The 23,396-nt window shown below is 48.4% G+C and overlaps 7 protein-coding genes across 7 annotated transcripts; 3 read left to right on the top strand and 4 right to left on the bottom strand.

The window, feature by feature from the left end:
• Positions 1-480: 480 nt before the first annotated feature.
• VE01_00527 (uncharacterized protein) lies at positions 481-2,140 on the top strand (the record flags this gene model as incomplete). Its single annotated transcript, XM_018270058.1, has 2 exons — positions 481-630; positions 686-2,140. 2 exons carry the CDS (start codon positions 481-483, stop codon positions 2,138-2,140), a joined length of 1,605 nt encoding a protein of 534 aa, XP_018135502.1.
• On the bottom strand, positions 1,314-3,693 carry VE01_00528 (uncharacterized protein; the record flags this gene model as incomplete). The annotated part of the gene is made up of 3 exons (XM_018270059.2): positions 1,314-2,648; positions 2,699-3,428; positions 3,480-3,693. The coding sequence occupies 3 exons, from the start codon at positions 3,691-3,693 to the stop codon at positions 2,357-2,359; spliced, it is 1,236 nt and encodes a 411-aa protein (XP_018135592.1). The 3' UTR covers positions 1,314-2,356.
• VE01_00529 (uncharacterized protein) lies at positions 3,152-8,051 on the bottom strand. The gene is made up of 3 exons (XM_059463280.1): positions 7,166-8,051; positions 5,132-7,113; positions 3,152-5,079 (listed from the first exon to the last, which is right to left on the bottom strand). The coding sequence occupies exons 1-3, from the start codon at positions 7,420-7,422 to the stop codon at positions 4,322-4,324; spliced, it is 2,997 nt and encodes a 998-aa protein (XP_059320158.1). The 5' UTR covers positions 7,423-8,051; the 3' UTR covers positions 3,152-4,321.
• Positions 8,052-8,502: 451 nt separating this feature from the next.
• VE01_00530 (uncharacterized protein) lies at positions 8,503-10,374 on the bottom strand (the record flags this gene model as incomplete). The annotated part of the gene is made up of 5 exons (XM_018270061.2): positions 8,503-8,721; positions 8,793-9,868; positions 9,947-10,039; positions 10,097-10,193; positions 10,291-10,374. 4 exons carry the CDS (start codon positions 10,372-10,374, stop codon positions 9,090-9,092), a joined length of 1,053 nt encoding a protein of 350 aa, XP_018135305.1. The 3' UTR covers positions 8,503-8,721; positions 8,793-9,089.
• A 287-nt stretch (positions 10,375-10,661) lies between these two features.
• Positions 10,662-12,891, bottom strand: VE01_00531 (uncharacterized protein). The gene is made up of 8 exons (XM_059463281.1): positions 12,508-12,891; positions 12,451-12,454; positions 12,280-12,399; positions 12,114-12,229; positions 11,984-12,063; positions 11,717-11,930; positions 11,472-11,667; positions 10,662-11,420 (listed from the first exon to the last, which is right to left on the bottom strand). Exons 1-8 carry the CDS (start codon positions 12,611-12,613, stop codon positions 10,670-10,672), a joined length of 1,587 nt encoding a protein of 528 aa, XP_059320135.1. The 5' UTR covers positions 12,614-12,891; the 3' UTR covers positions 10,662-10,669.
• Positions 12,892-13,054: 163 nt separating this feature from the next.
• Positions 13,055-15,319, top strand: VE01_00532 (uncharacterized protein). The gene is made up of 6 exons (XM_018270063.2): positions 13,055-13,456; positions 13,511-13,764; positions 13,815-13,904; positions 13,952-14,518; positions 14,573-14,951; positions 15,022-15,319. The coding sequence occupies exons 1-6, from the start codon at positions 13,324-13,326 to the stop codon at positions 15,207-15,209; spliced, it is 1,611 nt and encodes a 536-aa protein (XP_018135307.1). The 5' UTR covers positions 13,055-13,323; the 3' UTR covers positions 15,210-15,319.
• A 251-nt stretch (positions 15,320-15,570) lies between these two features.
• On the top strand, positions 15,571-18,812 carry VE01_10730 (uncharacterized protein). The gene is made up of 8 exons (XM_059464182.1): positions 15,571-15,895; positions 15,982-16,410; positions 16,476-16,901; positions 16,959-17,156; positions 17,230-17,424; positions 17,478-17,695; positions 17,751-17,975; positions 18,038-18,812. The coding sequence occupies exons 1-8, from the start codon at positions 15,654-15,656 to the stop codon at positions 18,235-18,237; spliced, it is 2,133 nt and encodes a 710-aa protein (XP_059320165.1). The 5' UTR covers positions 15,571-15,653; the 3' UTR covers positions 18,238-18,812.
• Positions 18,813-23,396: the final 4,584 nt, after the last annotated feature.

Genomic DNA, 23,396 nt, shown 5'->3' on the forward strand with positions numbered 1-23,396 from the left:
TTTGGACCAAACAAAGACCAAAAAGTCGAATGACTATTACAGTCTAATTTTGGTTGCAGTTGGAATCTGGTTGTCTCGGGTTAACCGACTGCGGTTCAAGCACTGTTATCATTTGACAGTTGACAAAGAAGCATGGCACGCTGTGGTAACAAAGCAAAACGTCTCGTCTTGTTCTCACTGTGATGCCTCGAGGCAGGGGTCACAAACCCTGACCTTTGGATCAAACAAAGACCAAAAGGTCGAATGACTGTTACAGTCTAATTTTGGTTGCAGTTGGAATCTGGTTGTCTCGGGTTAACTGATTGTAGTTCAAGCGCTGTTCTCATTTGATAGTCGACAAAGAAGCATGACACGCTATGGTAACAAAGCAAAACGTCTCGTCTTATTAGAAGCCATGGTTCGGCGACCAAGCTGTAAGACAAAATCTCCAACACTTCGATGTAAAGCGGCTATTAATGTGATGCTTTGCCCATGGTAATCATGACAGAGTTAAACCCCGTAGCTCGACAGCCACGTCGAAATCACTCACTTGTGCATCAGCGAGTTTCTAGCCTTCAAACCTTCCCAGAACAAATCCGCGCGCCCAATAATACACAAATCGAGAACAAAGAGATAGTGGAAGTCCCAAAGGTGCGTATTGGAAATTCTCACTATACCAATCAGAACCTAACTATATAATCTTCAGCCCACTGAGCTACAGCGAAGTCCTCTACACTCGAAGCACCTTCGTGCCACAGTCCCAGAGAGTATCCCGCCATCAAAGAGCCAAATCATTCACGGATGCACCAGAGAGCGTGCTATTGACAGTGTCAAACGGTGGTTGGAGCCCGTTTCGGGATCAAAATTGGGATCCTGTCAGGAACGACGCTCCCACTCAGACTCGATCCAAAATCACTCTGAAGTTACCTACTCTGGCAACATCCCTATCCCTCGAAACTGCACAAACTCGGCGCCAGTCGAAGGGGGAACTCGAGATACCGAAAAGTTTGCTCAGGCACTTGCCATACCTCTGATACAATCTAGTCGGAACGGAGAGGATCACGGTACTCATTGCGACGATTGTTCATGCTCTCGATCAGCTACGCCAGAAGATGCATCTACAACCTTTACTATGTTAAGTAGGCAATCTCTTGTTGAGAATCCTATGTATAGGGCACATTTAAAGCAGAACGGCATCGATTTACTCCCTTCGTACAACCATTTGCCAGGGAATATTTCAGACTTCGTCAATCATCTATGGAAATATCGCAACCCGATAGGGCCATTGGAAAGTCAAATACAATCGGATAAGCGACTAGCAAAGCTTAGAACGGGTTCCGCAGAGAGCGAGGTCGCATCATATTTCCAGGAACAGCTATTCCTGGTGTCCGAACAGACAGATATCCTAAAGGGAAGCCTCAAGTTGCCAATGTCTAAGCTTGTTGTCCCAGGCGTCGATTCAGAATTGAGGGTTAGCATCCCAGTCCCTGATATTCTCTACGGTTACGACTGGTTAGGCGCTTTCACCGACGAAGAACAAGTCCAACTTAATTCAATGGTGATCCCGGTCTTTGGTAACAATGACGGCTTGGTATTTCCCTTCTTCGCAATAGAGCAAAAGGGGGATGGTCCAGTCAGTCGAGGGAGCTTATGGGTTGCAACGAACCAATGCCTAGGTGCCTCTGCATCGTGCGTCAACATAGTTGAGCGATTTAACCAGCTCCTGAGACAGTGCAACGATAACAACGACGACATTAAAGGCGGTAATATTGACGTCGGTCTACCCAATAGCACATCTTTTAGTATAGCTATGAATGGCTCCGAGGCGCGCCTCTACGTTACCTGGAAGCACGACGAGTTTAAATACCACACTGCAATCGTCGATAGCTTCCTCCTCCAAAGACCCATGGATTTCCTCAAATTCCGCAGGTACGTCCTGAATATACTCGACTGGGGCATGAGTGCACGCCTCACAGCAATCCGGAACTCGTTGGGCCACCTTCGCGAGGAGAGCAGGAAGATGGCCTCAAGACGGGCTAAGGCCCGACTGTCGCCTTCGATGGAGGACCGAGATAACGGACAGGCTCAAAAACGGCGCAGGGGCTACCGACGAGCCGTTGTGGATGACACGGAGTCGAGCATGGATCCACTGACACTTTAGGTTTGAAGTGATGGTGGAGTTGGATACGAGGCATCGGGCGTTAAATGTCTGGGAGATAGAGAGTTGGCTGAGCTGGAAGCGAGGAGTGCGAGAAGGGGAAATATTGTTACAGGCACTGTAACTGTCGATTATCTTGCTTTTGTTAACATATCTTCAGCTTGCGGTTATAACAACAGAAATAACAATAAATTGATATCAGTTATTAAAAACCTGTCTTTAGACTTCATGCTTTCGACTGTTTAAATGCCCCCTCTTCATTAGTCGGTGCCTGTTATCGTACAGCTCTTTAAGTCCCCACCACTGTCGATTCAGCCGGCTTTCGGAGCCGGTGTAGATAAAGGCGTCGTACAAGAAACCCCCAAACGCACATCCACAGAAGGGGGCCACCATAGGAATCCAGAAATAATAGCCACCCGCAGACCAGACCCCCGGACCATACCCAAGAATATATGACATAAGACGGGGTCCAAAGTCACGAGCAAGGTTAATGGCGTATCCGGTATCCCAGCTAGAGAATATAAGCCAGAGGCTGCAGCACCTTGATGTGTGTTAACGTACCCAAAGGCGGCTCCAAGTCCAAAAATCAGAAAGAATAATCCAAGGGGAAATAGCGGTCCTGGGCCAGACTTCCCCATGGCGCCGGGATTTGAGACATCCTTCAATGCAAAAATGGCAAACATGAGGATCGAACTTGCGACGAACTCGGAAACGAACTGGCTCGTTTTCGCGAGGAATGGCTGTGGATATGTGCAGAATATTGCTGCTATAGTAGTCGGCGATGGGGGGACATTTCGAATCCCATGTCCTTCAAATTTATCGATGCCATTCACATTATTAGCATAGACCACGCCAGCACCTACAAATCCTCCTAGACACTGAGCTAGGAAATAAATAGGACAACGCCTCCATGGTAGCTTTCGAAAGAGGCAGAACCCCATTGTAATGGCGGGGTTCAAGTAACACCCTGAGTCGCCTGCAATATAGATACCAAAGAAGATACCTATACCCCAGCCCCAGTTGATCCCCTGATAGCTTCCGTATCCATTTTTCCTTGGAGCATTTATTTCACCCCCGCCCAAAAGAACTTGAGCTACGCTCCCATTGCCGAACATCACCATTACCATGGTGCCAAAGAATTCTGCAAATGGTTCGCGGAATACGACCCGAAAGCTGGGCCAGCTAAAGCGATTCGTTGACTCTTGTTCTGGTCTTATGTGAGGATCTTCTGATAATCCCACTCTCTCTCGTAGGTGCGAGATTTGTTTCTCACGCTCCTTGAACTCTTCTTCTGTCATTTGTGAACCGTGTCTCGCTCAAGATTGACTGGTTGATGTAGTACGGAGAACTGTAGCGCGTCCTCCCTCCTCTTTTCCAACAGAGAGATCGGCATCTTGGTTCTTTGATATAGGGCTGGCAATGACCTCAGAAGTCGCATTTTCGAAGTGTTTCGCATGTCCTCTGTTTGGCGTTGCTATTTTCTCATCAGGATCGCGAATAATTGGGCCGTTACAACCGGGCAGTTTCCTCTCTTGGAGATTTTGGTCGGAAGACATCAATACATCCCTCTAGTTTTGTTGGCTTTGTTTGTGATTAATAAGGTCTTTGGTAAAATTTCCACAAAATTGACATGAACTACTAATTCCATCGCACTCTTCTCAGGAACCTGAAGCCAATTTTGTACTCCATTGATCAATACTTCAGTCTGATGTCATTTCTAACATTTGTAACCGTTATAATATACAGCCTCTTATTGGTCGTAGACGTGAGACATCCCCTTTGCCGTAAGAATGCATTGTTTGGGTTCCAACAAAGTTAGGTATGGATGCAACTCGCCCACGTATCATTTCATTCAATAGATAGACCTAAGGCAAGCGGATTATATTCATCTAGAATCTCGCGGCGTAGACCACAAGATAGCACATTTTCACGCAAACGATCTATATAGAGTGGTTTAAAGTAACCACACCCCCACTTGTACGCAAAACAAAAGAAACAATTCACCACTGAACTTACTAATCGCCCCTTTCTACCCCCCAAAGAACTCTCATGCACTACAGCACAACTCTCGCCTTTCCACTTTCCCATGCCAAAACAAGACCGGTCTTCCCCATCAGCATTGCTGGATGAGGCAAACCAGCCTTGCGTTGTCCTAGGTGAACATTCTAGGACCACCAATTGTTGTTATTGAGCTTGCTCAATCCTTTGTCCTTGCATTTCCACCTGCTGCTGCTGTTGCCCAGCGCCAGCTCGTCCCTGCTCGGCGGCCTTCTCCTGACTGGGGCTCTCGCTCATTGTCAAGAACTGCGAGAACATATTACGCTGGAGGTCGCCACCACCAGCGGCTGCAAGCTTCGCAGCTCTGCGGCGGAAAAAGATACGCTTACCCCATTTCCAAGTCTCAATACCAGCAAAGAAGAGGATTGCTTCGATGAGCACAATGGCCCATTCCCAGCTAATCCCAGTATGCTTGAAGACCACGTGGTTGATGACCGGGATATAGAGGACGGGGAAGACGGTGATGAATCCCGCCATGATGGCCCAGAACAGGAACTGGTTGCGCCAAACATCGTGCATCCATTGGGTGAAGTACTTCTTGGATCCGGGCTGCATGCGGAAGAACGAGCGGCGCATGTTGACCATCTCCCAGGCGAGGAAAAGGGCGAACCATGTGAGGCAGACAAAAGTCGTGGCCCGAGCGCGGAAGACGGTGTCGCACACTTCGCTGTAAGCATCGTTGCAGCCGATACCGAGGTTGCCATCACCGAAGCCGAAGAGGACAATGGAGAAGGCGGCAAGGCAGAGGGCGGCCATCCATAGGCCATAGACGACCATGTCGACCATTACTTCCATAGTGAAGACGCCAGTTTTGAGAGACTGCGGTGGGCGTTGCATGATGTCTGGGGCTGCAATTTCAACACCGAGGCCCATATCGGGCATACCTGAAAAATGGTTAGTGACAGGACGGGCATGGAAATAAATGGACAAGCTTACCAGAAGTGATCATAATAACCCAGAGAATTTCAACAGGCGCAAGAGGGAAAACCGAGAGGCCAGACTGGTCTTTGAAGGCAAGACCAATAAGAAGAGTACAAGCTTGTGCAATATTCTCGGCGAGGAGATGGAGAACAAACTTCTGAATATTGTCAAACATACGTCTCCCCTCCTCAATGGCGTTGAGAATAGAAGCGAAGTTATCATCAGTAAGAACAATATCAGAAGCATCCTTTGCAACATCAGAACCGGCTTGGCCCATGGCAATGCCAACATCAGCGCGTTTGAGAGATGGGGAGTCGTTGACACCATCACCGGTCATAGCAGCGAAGCATTTGCGGCGATGGAGCGCATCGATCATGCGGACTTTTGTTGTTGGGGAGCAACGAGCAATAACAAGAGGAAGAACAGGCAGGTCATCAATCTCGTCATCGGAGAGCTTATCGAATGCGCTGGCCGTCATGACCATAGAATCAACGACGTCCTTGGCAAAAGACGTCATATTCTCAGGAAGGATGCCAACTTGAAGAGCAATGGCCCTTGCGGTGCCAGGATGATCACCAGTTAACATATGAACTGCGATACCAGCCCGGTGGCATTCCGCGACAGCGCCGGCTGACTCTGGTCTTGGAGGATCATACAAGCCAACAAGACCACGGAAAGTTAAGTTCTCTTCAATGACCTTGCGGTCAAGTGGCGCATTCTTGCCCGCGGGAACAGTATATTCCTTGCTTGCAAGAGCCAAAACACGAAGACCTTGCTTAGCAAGAGCCTCCATGTTTAATAGAATTTCCTCTCTGAAAACCTCGGTCATCTTAATAAGACCTTGGTCATTGTCCCAGTGAACTTCTGTGCAGGATCCCAAGACGCGCTCAACAGCACCCTTGGTAAAAACCATGGAACTTCCATCCTTGTGCTCGAAGATGACCGACATCTTCTTGACGTCAGAATCAAAAGGAAATTCAGCAGTTTGGGACCACTCGGGCTCATCTCCACTGGTGAAACGGTCGCGGCCCCAGTCAAAGCGAGACGCAAAAACTTGAATGGCAATTTCAGTTGGATCCCCGCGAGCCTTCCAGGTATTTTCACTCTTGTAGACACGAGCAAGATTAGCAAGCGATGCAACATTGAGGAAGTCCTTAAGGTGAGTATTATCTTCGAGGAGGTCGGCAAATGGCGTAACCTTCTCATGATCTCCCTGGGGGACATTGGATGGGGCAAAAGCGCTGTGGCTAATATCACCAATCGATGGGTCGACGGGGTTTTCGGATGTACCAACGGAGTAAGTGCCCACAGCTGGAACCCAAGCCTTCTTGGTAACCATCTTGCCCTGGGTGAGTGTACCGGTTTTATCGGAGCAAATATCGGTCACAGCACCGAGAGCCTCGAGGGAATCCAACGTGCGAACTACAACGTTACGGGAAACCATTCTCTTGGTACCAGCTGCCATTGTGATCGTTAACACCACAACCAATGACGCAGGAATCATAGACAAGCCTGTGGCGACTGCATAAATTATGACCTCGTTGTTGTTCGAGAACTTATTGGCAGCCAAGACGATAATGGCGCAGACAATGGCGGTACCGAAGAGGAGGATAGCCAGTTTGGACAGCTTCCTTTGAAGGGGAGTGCCAACAGTTGTCCCAAGAAACTTGCCAATAAAATCGCCGGCAGTCAGACCCCATGCTTCAAGGTATCTGTGTGGCTTGACCTTGCCATCTTTGCTGCGCCTAGGTTCACGGGTTTTCTTGTCAGTAGCCCGCAGTGCCAGTGCGATAGATCCAATTTCGGTTCTCATGCCAGTCGCATAGACGATACCTGTTGCACGGCCCTTGGTAACGGTAGATGAGCTGTATGCAACGTTGAGGCGGTCACCCGGGCCAGTATCAGCGTCGAAGATGACCTTGGCCTCTTTTGCAACTGGGAGGGACTCTCCTGTGAGGAGAGCCTCGTCTGTCTCGAAGTTCATAGCATCGACTAATCTTTTCACTAAGTCAGTATGTGTGCGTTTATAATCGATCGACAATTGCATACCGGATATCCGCAGGAACAGTATCTCCAGTCTTAAGCTCTACTTTGTCACCGGGCACTAGATCACCAGTGGGGATAGTTTCTGTCTTGCCATCTCGAACGACCACAGCAGTAGGAGAGCTAAGAGACCGTAGAGAGTCCATCGTTTTTTCAGCGCTGAACTCCTGGAAGAACCCAACGACGACGTTGAGGACGATGACAGCGGCGATAACGCCACCTTCGATCCAGGATTTGATACCAAAACTCACGGCCATGGCCATGATCAGCACCTAAGTAATTACATCAGATGGCCGACTCTTTGAAAGGGGGTTGTGGATCTCATAACTAGAATCATTGCGTTTGCAATCTGATGGACCAGGATCTTGATGGGTTGCACACCCGGTCCATCGTCGAGCTCGTTGCGTCCCCATTTCTCCGCGCGAGAGGAGATTTGGCTGCGTGCAAGACCGTCTTCGAGGTTTGTCTCAAGTTGATCTCGAGTTTCGTCAATTGTCAGTGCATGTGCAAACACAGCTTGCGGACCGCCGTCCAGGCCCTTATCTTTGGCCATTATGTAGAGAAAATAAATACAGCAAACGAAATGTGACAGTTGTTTTTCACGCGACCAAGAATAATTAACAATGGAAGAGAAGTTGTACGAGCAGCAGCAACAACTACTGTATATGTAGTCTTGGAAGTACCAACAGAGGAATTCGTGCTCCACCAAACCTTTAGGATGAGTCTTCAAGGTAGCAAGAAGTCCGACTTGGCTTAGTCTTGGCCTGGTCTTGGCCTACAATCTTGGAGACACAAAATGAAAGAGAAGATGAAAAAGAAGACACGCATAACAACGGTAGGTAATACAATCAGTGGAACTCTAGATATCGTGGAGAAAACTAGATAACGCCCATTGCGACCTTGTGTTATCCACGTTGATATCTCCGCCATCCTGTTTGGTTAATGGGGTGGCAACAGTGCGAAGAGTCCAGTTGTTGGCCCAGATATATGACGAGTGCCAAGTAAAAACAAATTCGTACTCGGTATACATCCCACAATATATCCCACAGAACTTACTCAGATATGCTCGCGTGCCCATACCAAGGCGGCTAAACTCGGGCCTAATCGCATGATGTTGTACGTTGACCATTGACTAACATTGTACATATCTTAAAATATAAATAGAAGAGGTTTAAAAAGCCTCCAAAAAAAAAAGTGCTAAAAAGGCAAAAACATACAACAGTGGGTATTCGCTGGTGGTCACCCACCCAACTACTAATCCACCGATCTCAAGCTTGTGTATGGCAGAGCGGACGGGATGCCCAATTCTCTTGAGTCTATGGTCGTATGTGACTGTTCTTTTGCTACGATGCTATAAATGAATAGATTGTTGTTCTGTTCTTTCATACAATAGAATCATCGCAGCTCGACCCTACACCCGCCAACAATGGACATGACCATTGTGATTTTCTGCTTTTCCACCCCCACCCGACCGAAAGGCTCATTCTTAGGCAGTTTAATTTTCGGAAACTTTTGTATAATTCGTACGACCGTGTATGCCGCTTCACTGAGCGCAAAGTCCACTATCGTAGAACATAAGAATAAATGTCAGTCATAAAGGGGGATGGATGCTAGAGAGATTGTAGATGCTTACTTCCAAGGCATATTCTTGGCCCACCATTAAAGGGCAAATATCCCCATTTTGAATATATCTCGTTCTCGCTCAGGGGCATTTGTTCGTCCCATCTTTCGGGGCGAAAGAGTTCGGCATCCATGTCATATAGATCGGGTCGTCGATGCATTGTGTACACGCTGTATGCGACAGAGCTGCCTTTGGGTATGAGAACTGGAGCGGTGCGATCTGGCCCACCGCCGGTTGGAAGGATAGTTGTGCATAGAGCAGTTTGTGCGTTGACTGGCACAGGAGGATAAAGACGAAGTGGTAGCTAACTCAGGACTTATTATCGTGGGTTAAGAATCTGTGGAACTCACTTTCTTTGAGAACATTTTGAAGATATTTCATATTTCGAAGACTGTTTCGAGTCAGATCTGTGTTGCTGTCAAGCTTAAAAATCTCGTCTCGTAGTTTTTCGAGGACCTGCGGATGTCTAATAAGTAGAAAGAAGGTCCAAGATAGAAGGCATGCTGTCGTATCTCTGCCCGCAGTTAAGATGTTGATTATTTGACTTCTCAGTGCAGTTCGACTCGGTGTTTTCTTAGCCATTGCCTGTAGGAAGACATATTGGTCTTCTTCACCGTCTGTCATCTCGTGCGAGAGATTACGATCAATTATCTTGTCCGCAAATGAGTGCACTGTCTCGCACGCATCTCGGAAGTTCTTCCCTCCAATCAGCCAATACAGATCAAGAAGTCGAAACCGCCTAGCAACATAATCCTGTGCTATGTTGAAAGCATCTGCGAATGCCTGCTCTCCAGATCCTTCCCCCGCCTTAAGGCTTTCTATTGACACCCCAAATAAGAATGCCGTCGTGACGTCGAGGGCCAGCCGAAAGAAGAGAGGCTGAAGATCTACAACACCACCAGATGCTGGTATTTTTTCTAGGAGATTGTCGCAAGCGTCTCCAAAAAAATCCAAGTCCGCATACTTCTTGAAGTGAAACTGTGGTCGAAGCAGCTCTCGTGATTGCTTCCAGGTACCTCCGTCCTGGGTGAATATCCCGTCGCCGAACATGGGAAATGTAATCTCACGTCGTAGTCCCATCCCAAAATCTAATTAAATTTAGTTCTCATTGTATTTATCTTGGCTCTTAGCACCGTTGTAAAGCACGCCAGGGTTTCGAAACTGACCTTTGAAGTTGGAAGACAAGATAGCCTCCATGTTTGCTGGATCAACGGTTCCAAACGCTGGAACCCCCAGAAACACCTGCTCCAATGTCCATCCTGTTTATCGAAAGTGAAATAGGAAAAGCTCCATCAATCGTGATTCTGTGTTCGCACGGAAAATCTGTTCCAAGCGATCCACGCCAAAGGGACGCTGGTTCTGAAGTCTGGGGGCTGGAAGGCAACCATGGAGGTCTCCAAGTGCTTTATTTGCCTTCATTGCATTTAGTGAACGTTAATTTCTAGAGCTTTCGGATCCAGACCTTGCGCCGTTCAACTTTCTTGTGCCTATAGCGCACAAACAAACATACGGCGAGAAGCGCAATCAACGGCTGAATATACATGTGTATGGCGGCACCCATGTTAGCGGATGATGCAACTATCATGAACGACATTGTTGTGCATCGAGGTGTTAATGTTTGTTTTGTTGATTAATATGAACAAAGAACGGCATGGACAATATTGCGGTGTAACGATCTACAAACGTGATCAAAGAACAGCGTAGTGCTAAGGTATGCAAGGGGTCACCAACTCAACCTCGGGTTCCTAAGTCAGGCGGTACAACTCCTTAATCCCAAAGACCTATCCGTCTTGTCCCCATAGTATTTACGCTTGATGCGAATAGGCGCCGCCTCCCGAGGATTACATTTTTGTTATATTTGAAGTTTTAACATTTCTTATTCCTATCTCTCAAACCTTGGGGTTTGCATTGGCATCGACATCCTCGGCGTGCTCAAGGTCATCCATCTCAAGTTTTTCATTCTGGTTCTCAAAGAGTGCCATGTCATGCGACATACCCTGTGTTTTAAAAGAGCTGAACTTCCACGCTGGAATATTAGCATCGAAGAGTTGATCTATTTCCTCCAAGTTACGACCCTTGAGCTCAGGCATACAGAACCATACCCACACAGCACCAAGAGCAGCAAATCCTCCCCAAACGTATCCTAATTTAGCCCCGAGGTTGGCATAAGGCGCAGAGAGCAGATATGGAGTCGTAAAAACCACCACAAAACCGACGACAACATTTATGGCAGTAGAGAAAGCCATTGTCTTCTCTCGAAGAGATGCAGTACCAATCTCTGCAGCCGTAATATATGCTGCTGGCCCAAGTGTTGCATGAAGGGCCGCGGCGTAAAGGATGAATGATGCGACCATCCCATCGGTCTCTGATTGGGTGCGGTTTGCCTTAGAGCCAATACCACCAATGAGACAAAGGAACAGAGCTTGGATCCAGTTTCCCCAGAATGTGACTTCTCGACGGCCAAATGCATCGAGCGCCAGCATACCTATGATGGCGGTAACGACTGATACTCCGTTGTTGACGGCAGCATAGACAAATGCCTTCCCTCCGAGTCCAACCTGTCTGTAAAATGTAGGGCCATAGGAGCTGCTAAATGTAACACCAGTCAATTGTTGAAGAGACATGATGCTCACTGCGATGCTGCAAGTACGTTAGCAGCGCTACCATCTATTGTCATGTTTTTCAATTTACCCAGTTCGTCTTCTGTTTTTGCTGTTAAACAGAGCCACCCAAGGTTGTTTGTGTGTAATCTTCGTGCCTTCCTCTCGAAGCGCTGCAAGCTCGAACTCGCAAATCCCATTTGCTACATCCTCTTCACGTCGAAGCTTCTGGAGGACACTAAGAGCTTCCTCGCTACGATCTTTACTAACGAGCCAGCGGGGGGAGTCTGGTTATCATTAATATAAGGAAATCAGAGTGTGGCGAAGGGTTCTTACTAGGTGTAAATGGAATTCCAACTAAAATTATTATAGCAGGTAGAACCTGCAAAGCAGTAGCGATGATCCATCCAGCATCGGTTTTGCTAGTTGACATCGAATTGTTGACGATGCCGGCGATGAGTGACCCAAACGTAAGAAAGAGTTGAATTGATCCAACAAAGAATCCACGTAGAGGAGCAGGTGAGATCTCGGTTTGATATGTGGGTACCACCTGAATCTACTGTCAGTATGGAACGATACCTAGAGCCTATGTGGAAGACCTACATTTTCAACTAATCCGACCGCTGTGTAGATGATGACTCGACCAACTGTATATTGCGCCGGTGTTGAACTGGTAACCTGGACTATTCGCTAGTTAATCAGCTGAGAAGCAGGATGGTGTCTTCTAGCTTACTGATAACCCCAACGATTTGAGTAACACAAGTGATGAGCATCGTTTTCTTGTGTCCTAATTTTTCGATCAGGGGCCCGACGAGCAGAGTTCCCAAGAATTTGCCAATTAAAGCAAGGCTTAAAGCCGTCAGCAGAGACCTTAATAACGTGCTAATTTCAAGACTTACCTGTTCATCAGCGATGCAAGCGCAGGAGGTAAGGCGTAAATGCGTTTGGCTGCGTTGAACTCTCCGAATTTTCGTGCAAAAGGAGTAAAGGCTTGCACGCCAGCAAAAGAAGCCCCGTCACTGTTGGAAATGTCAGGTTGCGCTCCTTAATTATTGTAAGGGCATGCTAACTATCCTAAGTATTTGTTAGAGCTTGATCTATAGTAAAACTAGAGTAAGGTAACCTACCAAAGAAGATGCTTCCCATAGAGTAAACTAAGCACGCATAGATGAGTCGTGGGGTTGCCGCAGCCCATGACTGACGGCTCACAAAGATGTTGCCTTTTCCAGCCATGATGAAGGAACAAGAAGAACTAGATTGTCATAGATTTTACAATAGCGAAGCCAACGTAGATGGAAGGGTATATATACTTCGACGGGGTTGTTAAATCGGCATGCGGGGGATGGGGTCAGAGTGGGGAACGTGGAGCCCGATACCACTTTGATGGCGGGGGAGGAGAGGGTAGCAAATGATACGGCATAAACATCAGTGAGGGCTTCCTGTAGCCCATGTTCAGGCCTTCCGATTGCGGGGAAGAATGTGAAAGTAAAATACCAGAAAGGATGTAAATGCAGGCACAGCAGTAGAAAGGATTTAGTGATATGCTAAGTGGAGTTGAAGGTTGCCAGGAGCAGTTGAGTACACCACTCGGAGCATGATCCGAGACGCTTATTTTGTTCCCCGAGGTTTCGTTGTGTTCCCCGAAGCTTTTGTCTCCACTTCCAAATTACAGCCCCATGAATTACGGATATATATTGTTTTCATTGAAGTGTTCCGTGCTTTAATGTCGCAACTAGAACCTGAACATATCCTCGGGCTTGCAAGTCATGTGGGTAAAGACTTTTCCTGCCTCTTAGTCCGTGGTAGAAACGATTCATGGAACAACGCCCAATATGCAAGATTATTAAGACGCACCCCACGCGATATACTCTCCTGGGACGTCTCTACTCAAACCCGTCCTGCTGATTGAACTGCCATCAAAAATATATCAATTTTTGCGAATCATGGCGATCTTCGCACATACACCCACCTTTGACGTTGTAGTCTATGGTTCTACTTCTGGTGCTGTGGCAGCTTCAATTCAGAGCGCAAAGCTTGGACTTAATGTCGCACTGGTAAGTCCGCAAGAACATATCGGTAAGTCAAGATATATATGTTTAGAAGAAACTCCATTAATTGGTTGACATGCAGGTGGCATCCAGATTGAGGGTCTTGGGGCAACAGACATTGACAACCAAGACGAGGTGTTTAACAGCACCACCGTGGGAGGGCTTGCTTTGGAATTTCATCGGAGAATCAGTACTTTTTACAACAGACTGCCACGTCTTGAAGAGGTGGTTGCAAAGAACATCAAGGATACCGAAGTGTGGCGGTTTGAGTCAAGGGTTGCTGAGAAAGTAATCCTCGAGTGGCTTGCGGAATTTGACAACATCAGAATAATATTTGTATGTGCTACTCGATCCTACAAAGCGGCCATCTACCTAATACGACATAGGGAAGCCTAGCTGCTACAGATTCTGTAATCAAGAAAGGTGCTGAAGTCTGCTCGATCAAACTCCGGACTAAACAAATTGTGTCCGGCAAGGTAAGATGGAGAACGAACCTAGGACACTACTATGCTAACAGCCTTAGGTTTTCATTGAAGCTTCGTATGAAGGAGACTTGCTAGCTGCATCAAAAGTCACTACTACACACGGACGAGAGTCAAGTTCGACCTTCGACGAGAGCTTGGCTGGCGTTCGAGAAAACACGCCTTACACGCAATTGACCGTGGACATTGATCCATTTAAGATCCCAAAAGATCATTCTAGCGGGCTAATTTACGGGATATCCACCGAACCGTTTGGCAAAGCGGGTGACGGCGACAAACATCTTGCTGCATTTTCCTACCGTCTTCCACTTACAGATGCCGTCGAGAATCGACTGCCATTCTACAAGCCAGATGGGTACAATCCAGCCCATTTCGAACTGCACAGACGTTTCGTCAACTCTGGCGGAAAGCTATATACCCCTAAGGTTAGACTTCCAGGGCAAAAAACAGACTTGATTGGATCGGAGGCACCTCTGGCGACGGATCTTCTTGGAATGAATGATGGCTGGGTAACAGGGTCTGAAGAGGAGCGAAAGCAAATTCTCGAGGATACAGCACGATTTACGAAAGGCCTTATGTATTTCTTTGCTAACGATGACTCCTTACCTGTAAGTGACAATACTGGAACTGCAACAGAAGGCATTGAACTAACAGTGTTTCAGCTCGAATTCCGTCAAGAATGGTCCCGCTTTGGTTATTGCCTAGACGAATTCCCAGACAACAATCACTTCCCGCGGATGCTCTATATTCGTGATGCACGACGCATGGTTTCGGACTATGTGATTACAGAACACACTGCGTCAATGGATAATGGCGAAACGCCAGTGGAAGACCCGGTCGGCGTGGCATATTGGCCGACAGACACACATTGTGTGCGCCGAATCTTGCGCGATGGCAAGGTGCACAATGAAGGGTTCATCTTCAAAGATGGTCATCGCTGGCGACCATTTGGAATTGCGTACCGTGCTTTGGTGCCACGACAGGAAGAAGCAACGAATATCATTACGGCAACTTGCCCTTCATCGTCGCATGTAGGCTATGGTATGTGAACTCTAAAGCACCAGAAATTGATCCTGCAAGTCAAAATCAAAGTTAAACTGACTAATTCTAGGTGCTGTGCGTCTGGAACATCAATTTTATGCTCTAGGACAAGCTTGTGCCAACGCATGCGACATTGCGTTGAAGAAATCGATCCCTCTTCAAAATGTCCCTTACGGAGACTTGAAGAAGCGCCTGTTAGAGCAAGGCATGATTCTTGACGTTAGCAAAGTTGGAGTGCCGCATTTCCCGGATAATTAGACGTCATATAGATCGTTTTTATAATTTGAGAATATAAAGAGCCTATGTCTAATAATAGTAGCGATCTTGCCTATTGTTAACGTTTAACAGAGGTCAAAGATGAGATCCATAGCAATAACACAGTCTAAAATACACAAAACAGACCTCGGGATTATTACCTTGGATCCAACGGTCTCACCCCTCGCGATAATTTCAGTTATATCTTCACCAGTCTCACATTCCGTCATAAGAGGTCTTGGGTAAGTTGGCGAACTGGTTTGTAGCATCTGCTCAGTCATTACCCGCACCCCACTTCGCACTAGTGGTCCCAGTTCCCCGGTTCTCGGTTCCTAGTCCCCCACGTTCCCCGGTCGGGTTTTGGCATCATTCCTCCTCTTGTTTCATCCCCGCCTTCCTAAAAAAGACTCCCCCCGATGACTTCCCGTACCAAGCGTTTAAGTTGATATGGAGATGCAGCACATCCTAGATGATCGGCGGCAGGAGTTTAATTCCCAAAATTGCGGCGTAGAGCAAGCGCCTAGACGCCTCAAGAACAAGTTAGCCTGTGAGGAATGTCGTGACCGGAAGATTCGTTGTGATGGAAGACGACCTGTCTGTCGTTCGTGCCTCCGTAAAAAGTTACCCCCGGAGCGTTGTTCATACTCCACTCATTCCTCAACCGACAATCATGCGGCTCGCGACGACAGGTATGCATCGAGTGCTTCAAATTCTTATATCTACTATCAACCCCATTTTTGCTATTCTTTGTTCTAACCTTGCATGTCTTACCTAGCTACACAAAAGCACTTGAGAACAGAATTGCCGAGCTCGAATCTGGCCATGGACACAGTCCGAGAATTGCTTCGGTCCCAACTCCCACCTCACAGCAACATGTCGAGCGTCAAAACGCTACTGACAATAGCCCGCCATATCTGGGCCGAGCTAGCGCAGTGGGTTTTATGGAAGAAGTTATCGAGACGTTGAAACCCGCTGAAGCATTAGCAACCAAGACCCTCAGTAGAGGATATATTGCAGTTGAGGCTCCGGAATCCTCACCGTCATCATGGTTCGCTGGCAATAGCAGAGGAGATCAAGATTCGATAGTTCTAGGAGTAGATCTTGTGTTACCACCGAGGCGTACCGCAGACAGCTTGCTCCGAAGTTATTGGGTTGGAGCTCACCCATTACTTCCCATCATTCATAAGTCGGCTTTTTTAGCACGGTATGTTTATCCTCACGGTCATACGATGCCAACAATCGCATTGTCTCATTTGTTTATGTTTACAGTTATGAGAGACTTTGGAGTGGTACTCTATCTACATCAGAAAACGACGGAGAGAGCTCTCGTAACTCCGAATTAGTATTCCACTTTATGCTCAACATTGTATTCGCACTTGGCTGTAGGTTCATGTCAATATCTGGCCAGGGCCAGCTTTCTAGCGACCTGAATTCTAGGCAGCCGTTTTTTGATCGCGCCATGAAGCTCATGACTTTGGATCTCTTAGACGATGGGTCTATAGAACTTGTTCAATCCCTGCTAATCACAGTTCAATACATCCAAACTTTAGAGCTGTCTAATAAGGGTTGGGTGATCCTTGGAATGGCGATACGTTTAGCCCAGAGCATCAACATACACGTCGGTGTCGGGAGGGAAAGCCAAGCAAAAAGAGAGGAGAGGAGGAGGACTTGGTGTGTTTGCATTCTTCTCGATAGGTAAGGAAATAAGAGGCACCTAAAGGCAACTTAAAATAAACTAATCAATCGTCTAAGGGTTCACGCTATGACCTTCGGGCGCCCATCAATGCTGCATTCGCAACACCATACAACGCTGCCGCAAATGATCGATGACGAATATTTTGCCGTGGATGTAGATGAGGCAGACAGACAACACCCTCTCGGGATTCCGTGCAAGTCAGCATACTTTGCGTCCATTGTAACGCTTTCCGATATTACTGCGGAGATACTAAGGTAAAAATCTCATGTTTCGTTGCCCCCTGAAAATCTGCCACGAGAAAAACAGTAGTTGACAGCTTGTGGGCAGACTTTATTATACGACAACTCCCGGTACAGCAGTGGGATTAAAACCTGAGAAAGACTACAACTCACTGCTTCAGCTTGATGCCCAGCTGGAGAGCTGGAAACAGGGGCTACCGTCCTACCTCCGTTTCGGTATTGACAATCAAAGTGGCGATCCTACTGATTTATTTGTCCGACAAGCACATCTGCTCCATCATCGGTGAGTTGAAATGAAATTTACTGCTTGTCATGGTTACTGATATCACGTCGCAGACTCTTATATTCTAGAATTTTACTGTTTCGAAGGGTAGTGGTACGACTAGCCGCTGAGAGTTTTGTCCAGCCACAAAAGTCAACAACGACAAGATTAGAGCAAACCTTAGGCCTGGGATGTGTGGAAACATGTAGGTTAGCAGCTCAAGAGCTTCTCGAAGTCATACATCCGCATATAGGCACATGGCTACTTCCTCCTCCGTGGTACACTGTCTTTGGTATGTTCACTCGAATCAACTCATACTTTTAACAGCGAGTCTCATATTTATATAGCAATTTATACGGCGGGGACGGTTTTAGCTGTTGTCTTCATTACTCCAGCTTTCCGGAATGCATTGGATGCACACCAACTAACAACCCTACGACATTCTTGGGAGCTGAGCATCGATTCCTTGAAACAATACCAGCAACTAAATGTACCATCAGCGTCGAAGTGCTTGTTGAACCTTCTAAAAATATACAAGGTTTCGGAATCAGAAACACGAAGCAGTGAGCTTAGTGAGTGCTTCTACAACTCTGTAAGTATTTTCCGAGGCTAACATATTTGGCCGCCGATTTAGACGCCAATGATGTTGCTCTAGCAGGTACTGCACCAGACCCCGGATCTGCTACAGCGCGAAATTTATGCTTATCTGAAGATGGACAATGCATATTTCCCGGGCAAGACGATCCCAGGCAACTCGAAGCACTGTTTCTTGATTCTACGTTTTGGGCCGACGAAAACATGGACTGGCTGGTAGATCTATCTAATGGTGCATGAACAGTCGTCAGGGATCGGTTCCCGGAAACCGGACCATTACAAAGTGAATGAGATACCCGGGAGATGGAAGAGGAAGTCGATGATATGGACAATGCCATATCCCTACTGACCTTTCAACGATCGGGCTTGACAATCTCCCTAGAAAGGAGCGCAAGAACAATCTGTAAAGCTAACCACTGTAACTCTATGTATAAGCACAATCTCGGTCTCGAGAGGATACGCCATCTAAGCATCCAGAATATCATCCCATGGCATCTCACATCTCTGCAGCAAAACTCTATTCTCGAAGGGATATATCGGGGACCAGCATAGAAGCAAAGGACTTCGGGATGACACACATGACACACCCGAACTCTCGACAAGACATCCATCCTTCCGCGCCGTTTTCGCACCCACCTCGTCGCTCAGGCACAGCATTGTTACCTCAACACATCGTCAAATCCCTCCCTCCCTATCGCGAGGCAATGCTGCTTGGACGAAGCGGCCCGAGGATCCTATCAAAATCCGCAGCAAGCCTAAATCGCGCGCATGCACACGACACGGGTGACTGTGTTACTCTACTCTATTCAGGATTGGAACTACAAAAAATCGCTCTCCAAATGCACATCTCTGTCCCATCCATCCCACGTGCAGCCTCACCCCCCCATCCCCATCTCCCATCGCCCCCGAAATCCCAACCCACGTAGACATCCCGCCCACGCAGTGCCACGGTGAAGAAAAACCAGCCTCACCTCACAGCGCCGCCATACCCGACTCCACCAGTGTCGTGTGCAAGCACACCGCAACCGTCCAACCCACATCGCCAACCCACAGCCCACAGTTAGTTGGTTGGACCGCGCCCCTGCGCCCTCCGCCACGCCGGCCTGTGGAGAGCCTCAAGGTTTCCTCATCGCGCGGTGCTGCTGTTGGACACCGCACGGAGCACGACAGGCTCGCAAGCACGCAGTTTAGTTGGACGGGTCCGAACGCGGCGCACGTGATTGGTAGGGCCGTAGTGGGGGGATGCAAGGTAAGTAAGGGGCGATGCTGTGTTACTTTGGTGGACGCGCTGCACGTTCTGGATTGGGGAATCAGGCACAGGACCGGTTGTTGAGGGGGCGGCCGGGTGCGCTCAGAGCTCAGCGAGGCATTCTCTTTTCTGTTGTGCGAGGACAGGTATTATCCAGCCAGCCTTGTCGATTTGTATGCGTCAGCATCCCGGCTGGCGCGGACCTCACCGCCCATTTGGATGCGGTGGGTGGTGCTTGGAAAGCTTGATTGGGGAGGCAGATGGGCGCTGCATGTGAGTGTTCTGATGGAGGACCATGGGTCCACTACGATCCAGTGCATTTGATGGGGATGGATGGGGAGATGGGGAGATGGTGTCAGGGCTGAAGGGGATCGATTGAGGCAAGTGCGGTTTATGGAGAGGAGAGTAAGTAGTTCAGCCTGCGACACGCATCCCTATCCCCATCCCATCCAGTCGACGCGACGGCATAAATGCCTCACACGTTTTTACGAGTCGGACCTCCGTCGCTTCACCTACCTTATATTTATGTTCCCGACGCGCGCCCAAGCAAGCAAGGAGAGGCATCTGACTCTCCTCTATCCTCTCTCCTCTCATCTCCTCACTCCAGCTGCATCCTGCAACTGCACCGTACCGTGTAATATCGTAAACGTATCGTATCTATCTACAGTGGCGGCGGCGGGCGTCGGGTCCAGACACGTACGCCCTTCGCCCACCACAGGCCGCCCCGAATGCCGGGGGGGCGTCAGAAAACGGAGCGACGTCGCGAGACCCCCACGCCTCTCATGCAATCATGTGTGAAGGAAACGCATGCCAATCCGACATTCCCGGTCATATCCGCCCGTAGATCTAAAACGAGATCCCCTTGGGATCTGGGAAGGGGGAGGGGGAGGGGGACGTAGCCCCCATCGCTGCCCTAAGCCGTTCTATTGTTGAACTCCGCACCACGATACGCTTACGGGTACAGTACTGTACATAATCATTACCTATCCCGTACCCGTGTGTGTCCTCGCCTGATAGATTCGAAAGCGACGCGGACGGACGGTGTAGCGATGGGGCGGCCGTGACCTACAATGGACGGACGCATATGTAATATGTAGATGGCGATGGGCGGGACGGGAGGGAGGGTGAGGTAAGAAGTGAGGTAAATAGCTGGGATGGGAGATTTGGAGGTCATCGTGGCCCGCGCTGGATGGCTGTCGGCGAGGGAGGAGGGCGGGGGTCGGGAGGAAAAAGAAAGGTGCGCTGCTCCGCTTGGATGTCTGCATCGCACACGCACACGCGCGCATCGCGGGGTAGGTGATGTGTTGATGGGTGATTTGGAGCCCGATGGAGCGGCCTACATACATATATATGTAAGGTAGGCAAGGTTTATCATATCAGTATGGGTGAGATAGGAAATGATAGAGGGAAAGTGGGTGTATCTATCGGATCTGAAAAAGGCATCAAAAGACGCTGTAAGCGCCGACTCTTGGCTGGCTGGAGGATAGATCTGGTAGCCGAGCGAGCCGTCAGTCAGCATTAATTAATGGGCGTCATTCATAATTAATTACTTAATTTCTGACTGTTCTCCAACAGATGTGTGCCGTTGTCCGTGAATTTACTAATGAGATTGAAGCGACAGTGCGTATCTCTCGTCCCACGCGGGTCGGCGCTCATAATGTCTTCAGTGGACAGTGGAATGACTAACGGGGGAAAGTAAGGGGGAGGTACGAGGAAGGATAGGATAGATCATACTCCCCTCCACTCCCGTTCTACCTGCTGTCTCCTCCCGTTTCCAGCTTCAATTTCCGCCGTTGATGGTCGCGGCATGAGATCATGAGAAACACAAGAGAGGCTGTGCGATTCGAATTAAGAAAGTAAAATTGCCGCCAAGTGCTTGGTTAAACATCACTCGTAACGTTGTTTCGGGTGCTACTGATAAGGAATGCGAACAGCCTCTGAGCAGCTCTGAATAGCTCTGAACAGCCTCATTAATAACCACATCTCAACTCTCAAATCTCAACAATGTCTTTTACTTGTCTTATTGTGATTTGGCAAAAGGAGGTGAAGACGGGTGGATGCGCGCCAAGCATCGACGACGATCGAGGGAAGGAGCGTTCCCGGCCGTCTCGGTCGCCACAGAGTCGTCATCAACCCAGCGATCGACTTCTTGGCTTTTGGAGTTTTGGGGTGTGCTGTGGGCGGCATATAAGCCGGAATGGGGCATCTTGAGGATATCAAGCCATACAGAGCCCTACAGCGCCATTCAGAGCAGCACAGAACCATACAGAGCCATTCAGAGCCATCTACCAAGCCATCATGTGTGACATCTCCCCCTCAACCGTTTTCTCTCGGCGTCGCTCTTTCCCCTTACTTCGTGCATCGATCATCGATCATCGTCGTCGTTTTCTGCCTCGCCGTCCTCCTGTCGTCGTCCCCGTCGACCACAGCCCCCCCCCCTTTATCAAAAGTGTCCCCAAGCCCAAGAGATCACCACAGATGCCAAGTATCGTGGCATTTGTCACATAGCGCAGCGCCGAGCACGCAACTGTGGCAGCCGTCGCAACAAGTGGTGGTGTTCTCTGGCGGGTATTGGCTACTTTGGCTGCTTTTACCTGATGGATACGCGGCACGTTGAATTAGCTAGTTAGGCCGAGAAGGAACCTTCTTTATGAAGCCAGTCAAAGTGTCCGCAAGCCAGTCATAAGTCTTGGATGGCTCTTGTGGGCTCCTTCCTGGTCGTGGTTGTAGTGGGCTATGATGATGGGATTGCCTTTCTCCGGTCCATCTCCCACCCCCCATCTTTCCATCATCTATCCCCTACGTACGTACCTATTTCTTGTATTTATTTCTTGTATTTAAGTATCGACGCCGCCCTTCGAAAATAGTGACAATCTTATGCTAAAGTAGTGCCGCCCAGGTCATGTCAACCAATGCCAATGTTTTAACGCCGACTCGGATCTTTTTTGCTCCACCATCAATATTTTGTATAGGGTACCTACGACCGACTTGTTGAGTCCGTACTTACTCCACTGTACGAGAGTAGAGTAGAGGCGTAGGACTCTTAATCAATCACCTCAATCATTTTCTACACACCTATAATAAAACACTTCTACATCGAAACCTACCGACAGCTGAGACTGGCACGTACATACATACATTCTTCGTGTGTGTGTGTGTATATATATATATATATATATATAGCGCGAGAGATATATATACCTTGCCTTTCCCTGCCCTGCGTTGCGCATCTTTTTGCATCCTATACCAATACCAATACATACCTATACCCATACCACTACCTATACCTATACCTATACATATACTTATACATATACATCTACCTACCCATACGCTATACGGTCCTTGATACCCCGGACTTCGGTGCAGTGCCATACTGTACGAGACACCACTTCTATCCTCCTCGGTACGCACATAATAGAGACAAATAGAGACAAGAAGGGTCCCAAGTTTGTCCCAAGCAGTCCCAAGTGTCCCAAATCCTGGAAGCTGGAGTCGCCAAACAGAATATCCGTGTCACTCGCAGGCAGACTACTGCTCAAAAGGCTCTATTTCTGCTCGACAGGCCATCGACAGGCCACTCGACAGGCCGCTGGACAAGCTACTCTACTGTACTATCTACCGTACTAGAGCACGCTAATTAGCTTGCTTCCTTCCCCCTCCAACTCTCTCCAAACCAACTCTCTCCAAACCTCTCCAGATTAGTCGGTTAATCGCTAGTCATCGCTAGTCGCCTCTCAAAACGTCTACCACTATCACGTACCTCTATCACGGAGACAAGTACGGAGACAAGTACGGACAAAAGTACAGGCCTAAAAAGAAAGGCTCCACTCCTCTACTCCTATTACCTACTATTACCACCTCCACGCCACCCTCTAACACCACTTACACCACCACACACACCACACACCACACACACACTCCAACTCCAACTCCAACTCCAACTCCATACCACTACAACTACACCCACCAACCACACCCACCAAACTACCCACCCACCACCCACCACCACCAACCACACACCTAAAATCCGCCAGTCCGCCAACAAAAGAATCCCCCCACCCCACGCTCCCACGCTCCCCATACTACATACAACCCTCATACAACCCTCCATACATTCACACCCCCCCGCCTTCAACACCGCCCCCTC

The sequence above is a fragment of the Pseudogymnoascus verrucosus genome, assembly GCF_001662655.1.
Source record: "Pseudogymnoascus verrucosus strain UAMH 10579 unplaced genomic scaffold scaffold_1, whole genome shotgun sequence".
NCBI lineage: Eukaryota > Fungi > Ascomycota > Leotiomycetes > Thelebolales > Thelebolaceae > Pseudogymnoascus > Pseudogymnoascus verrucosus.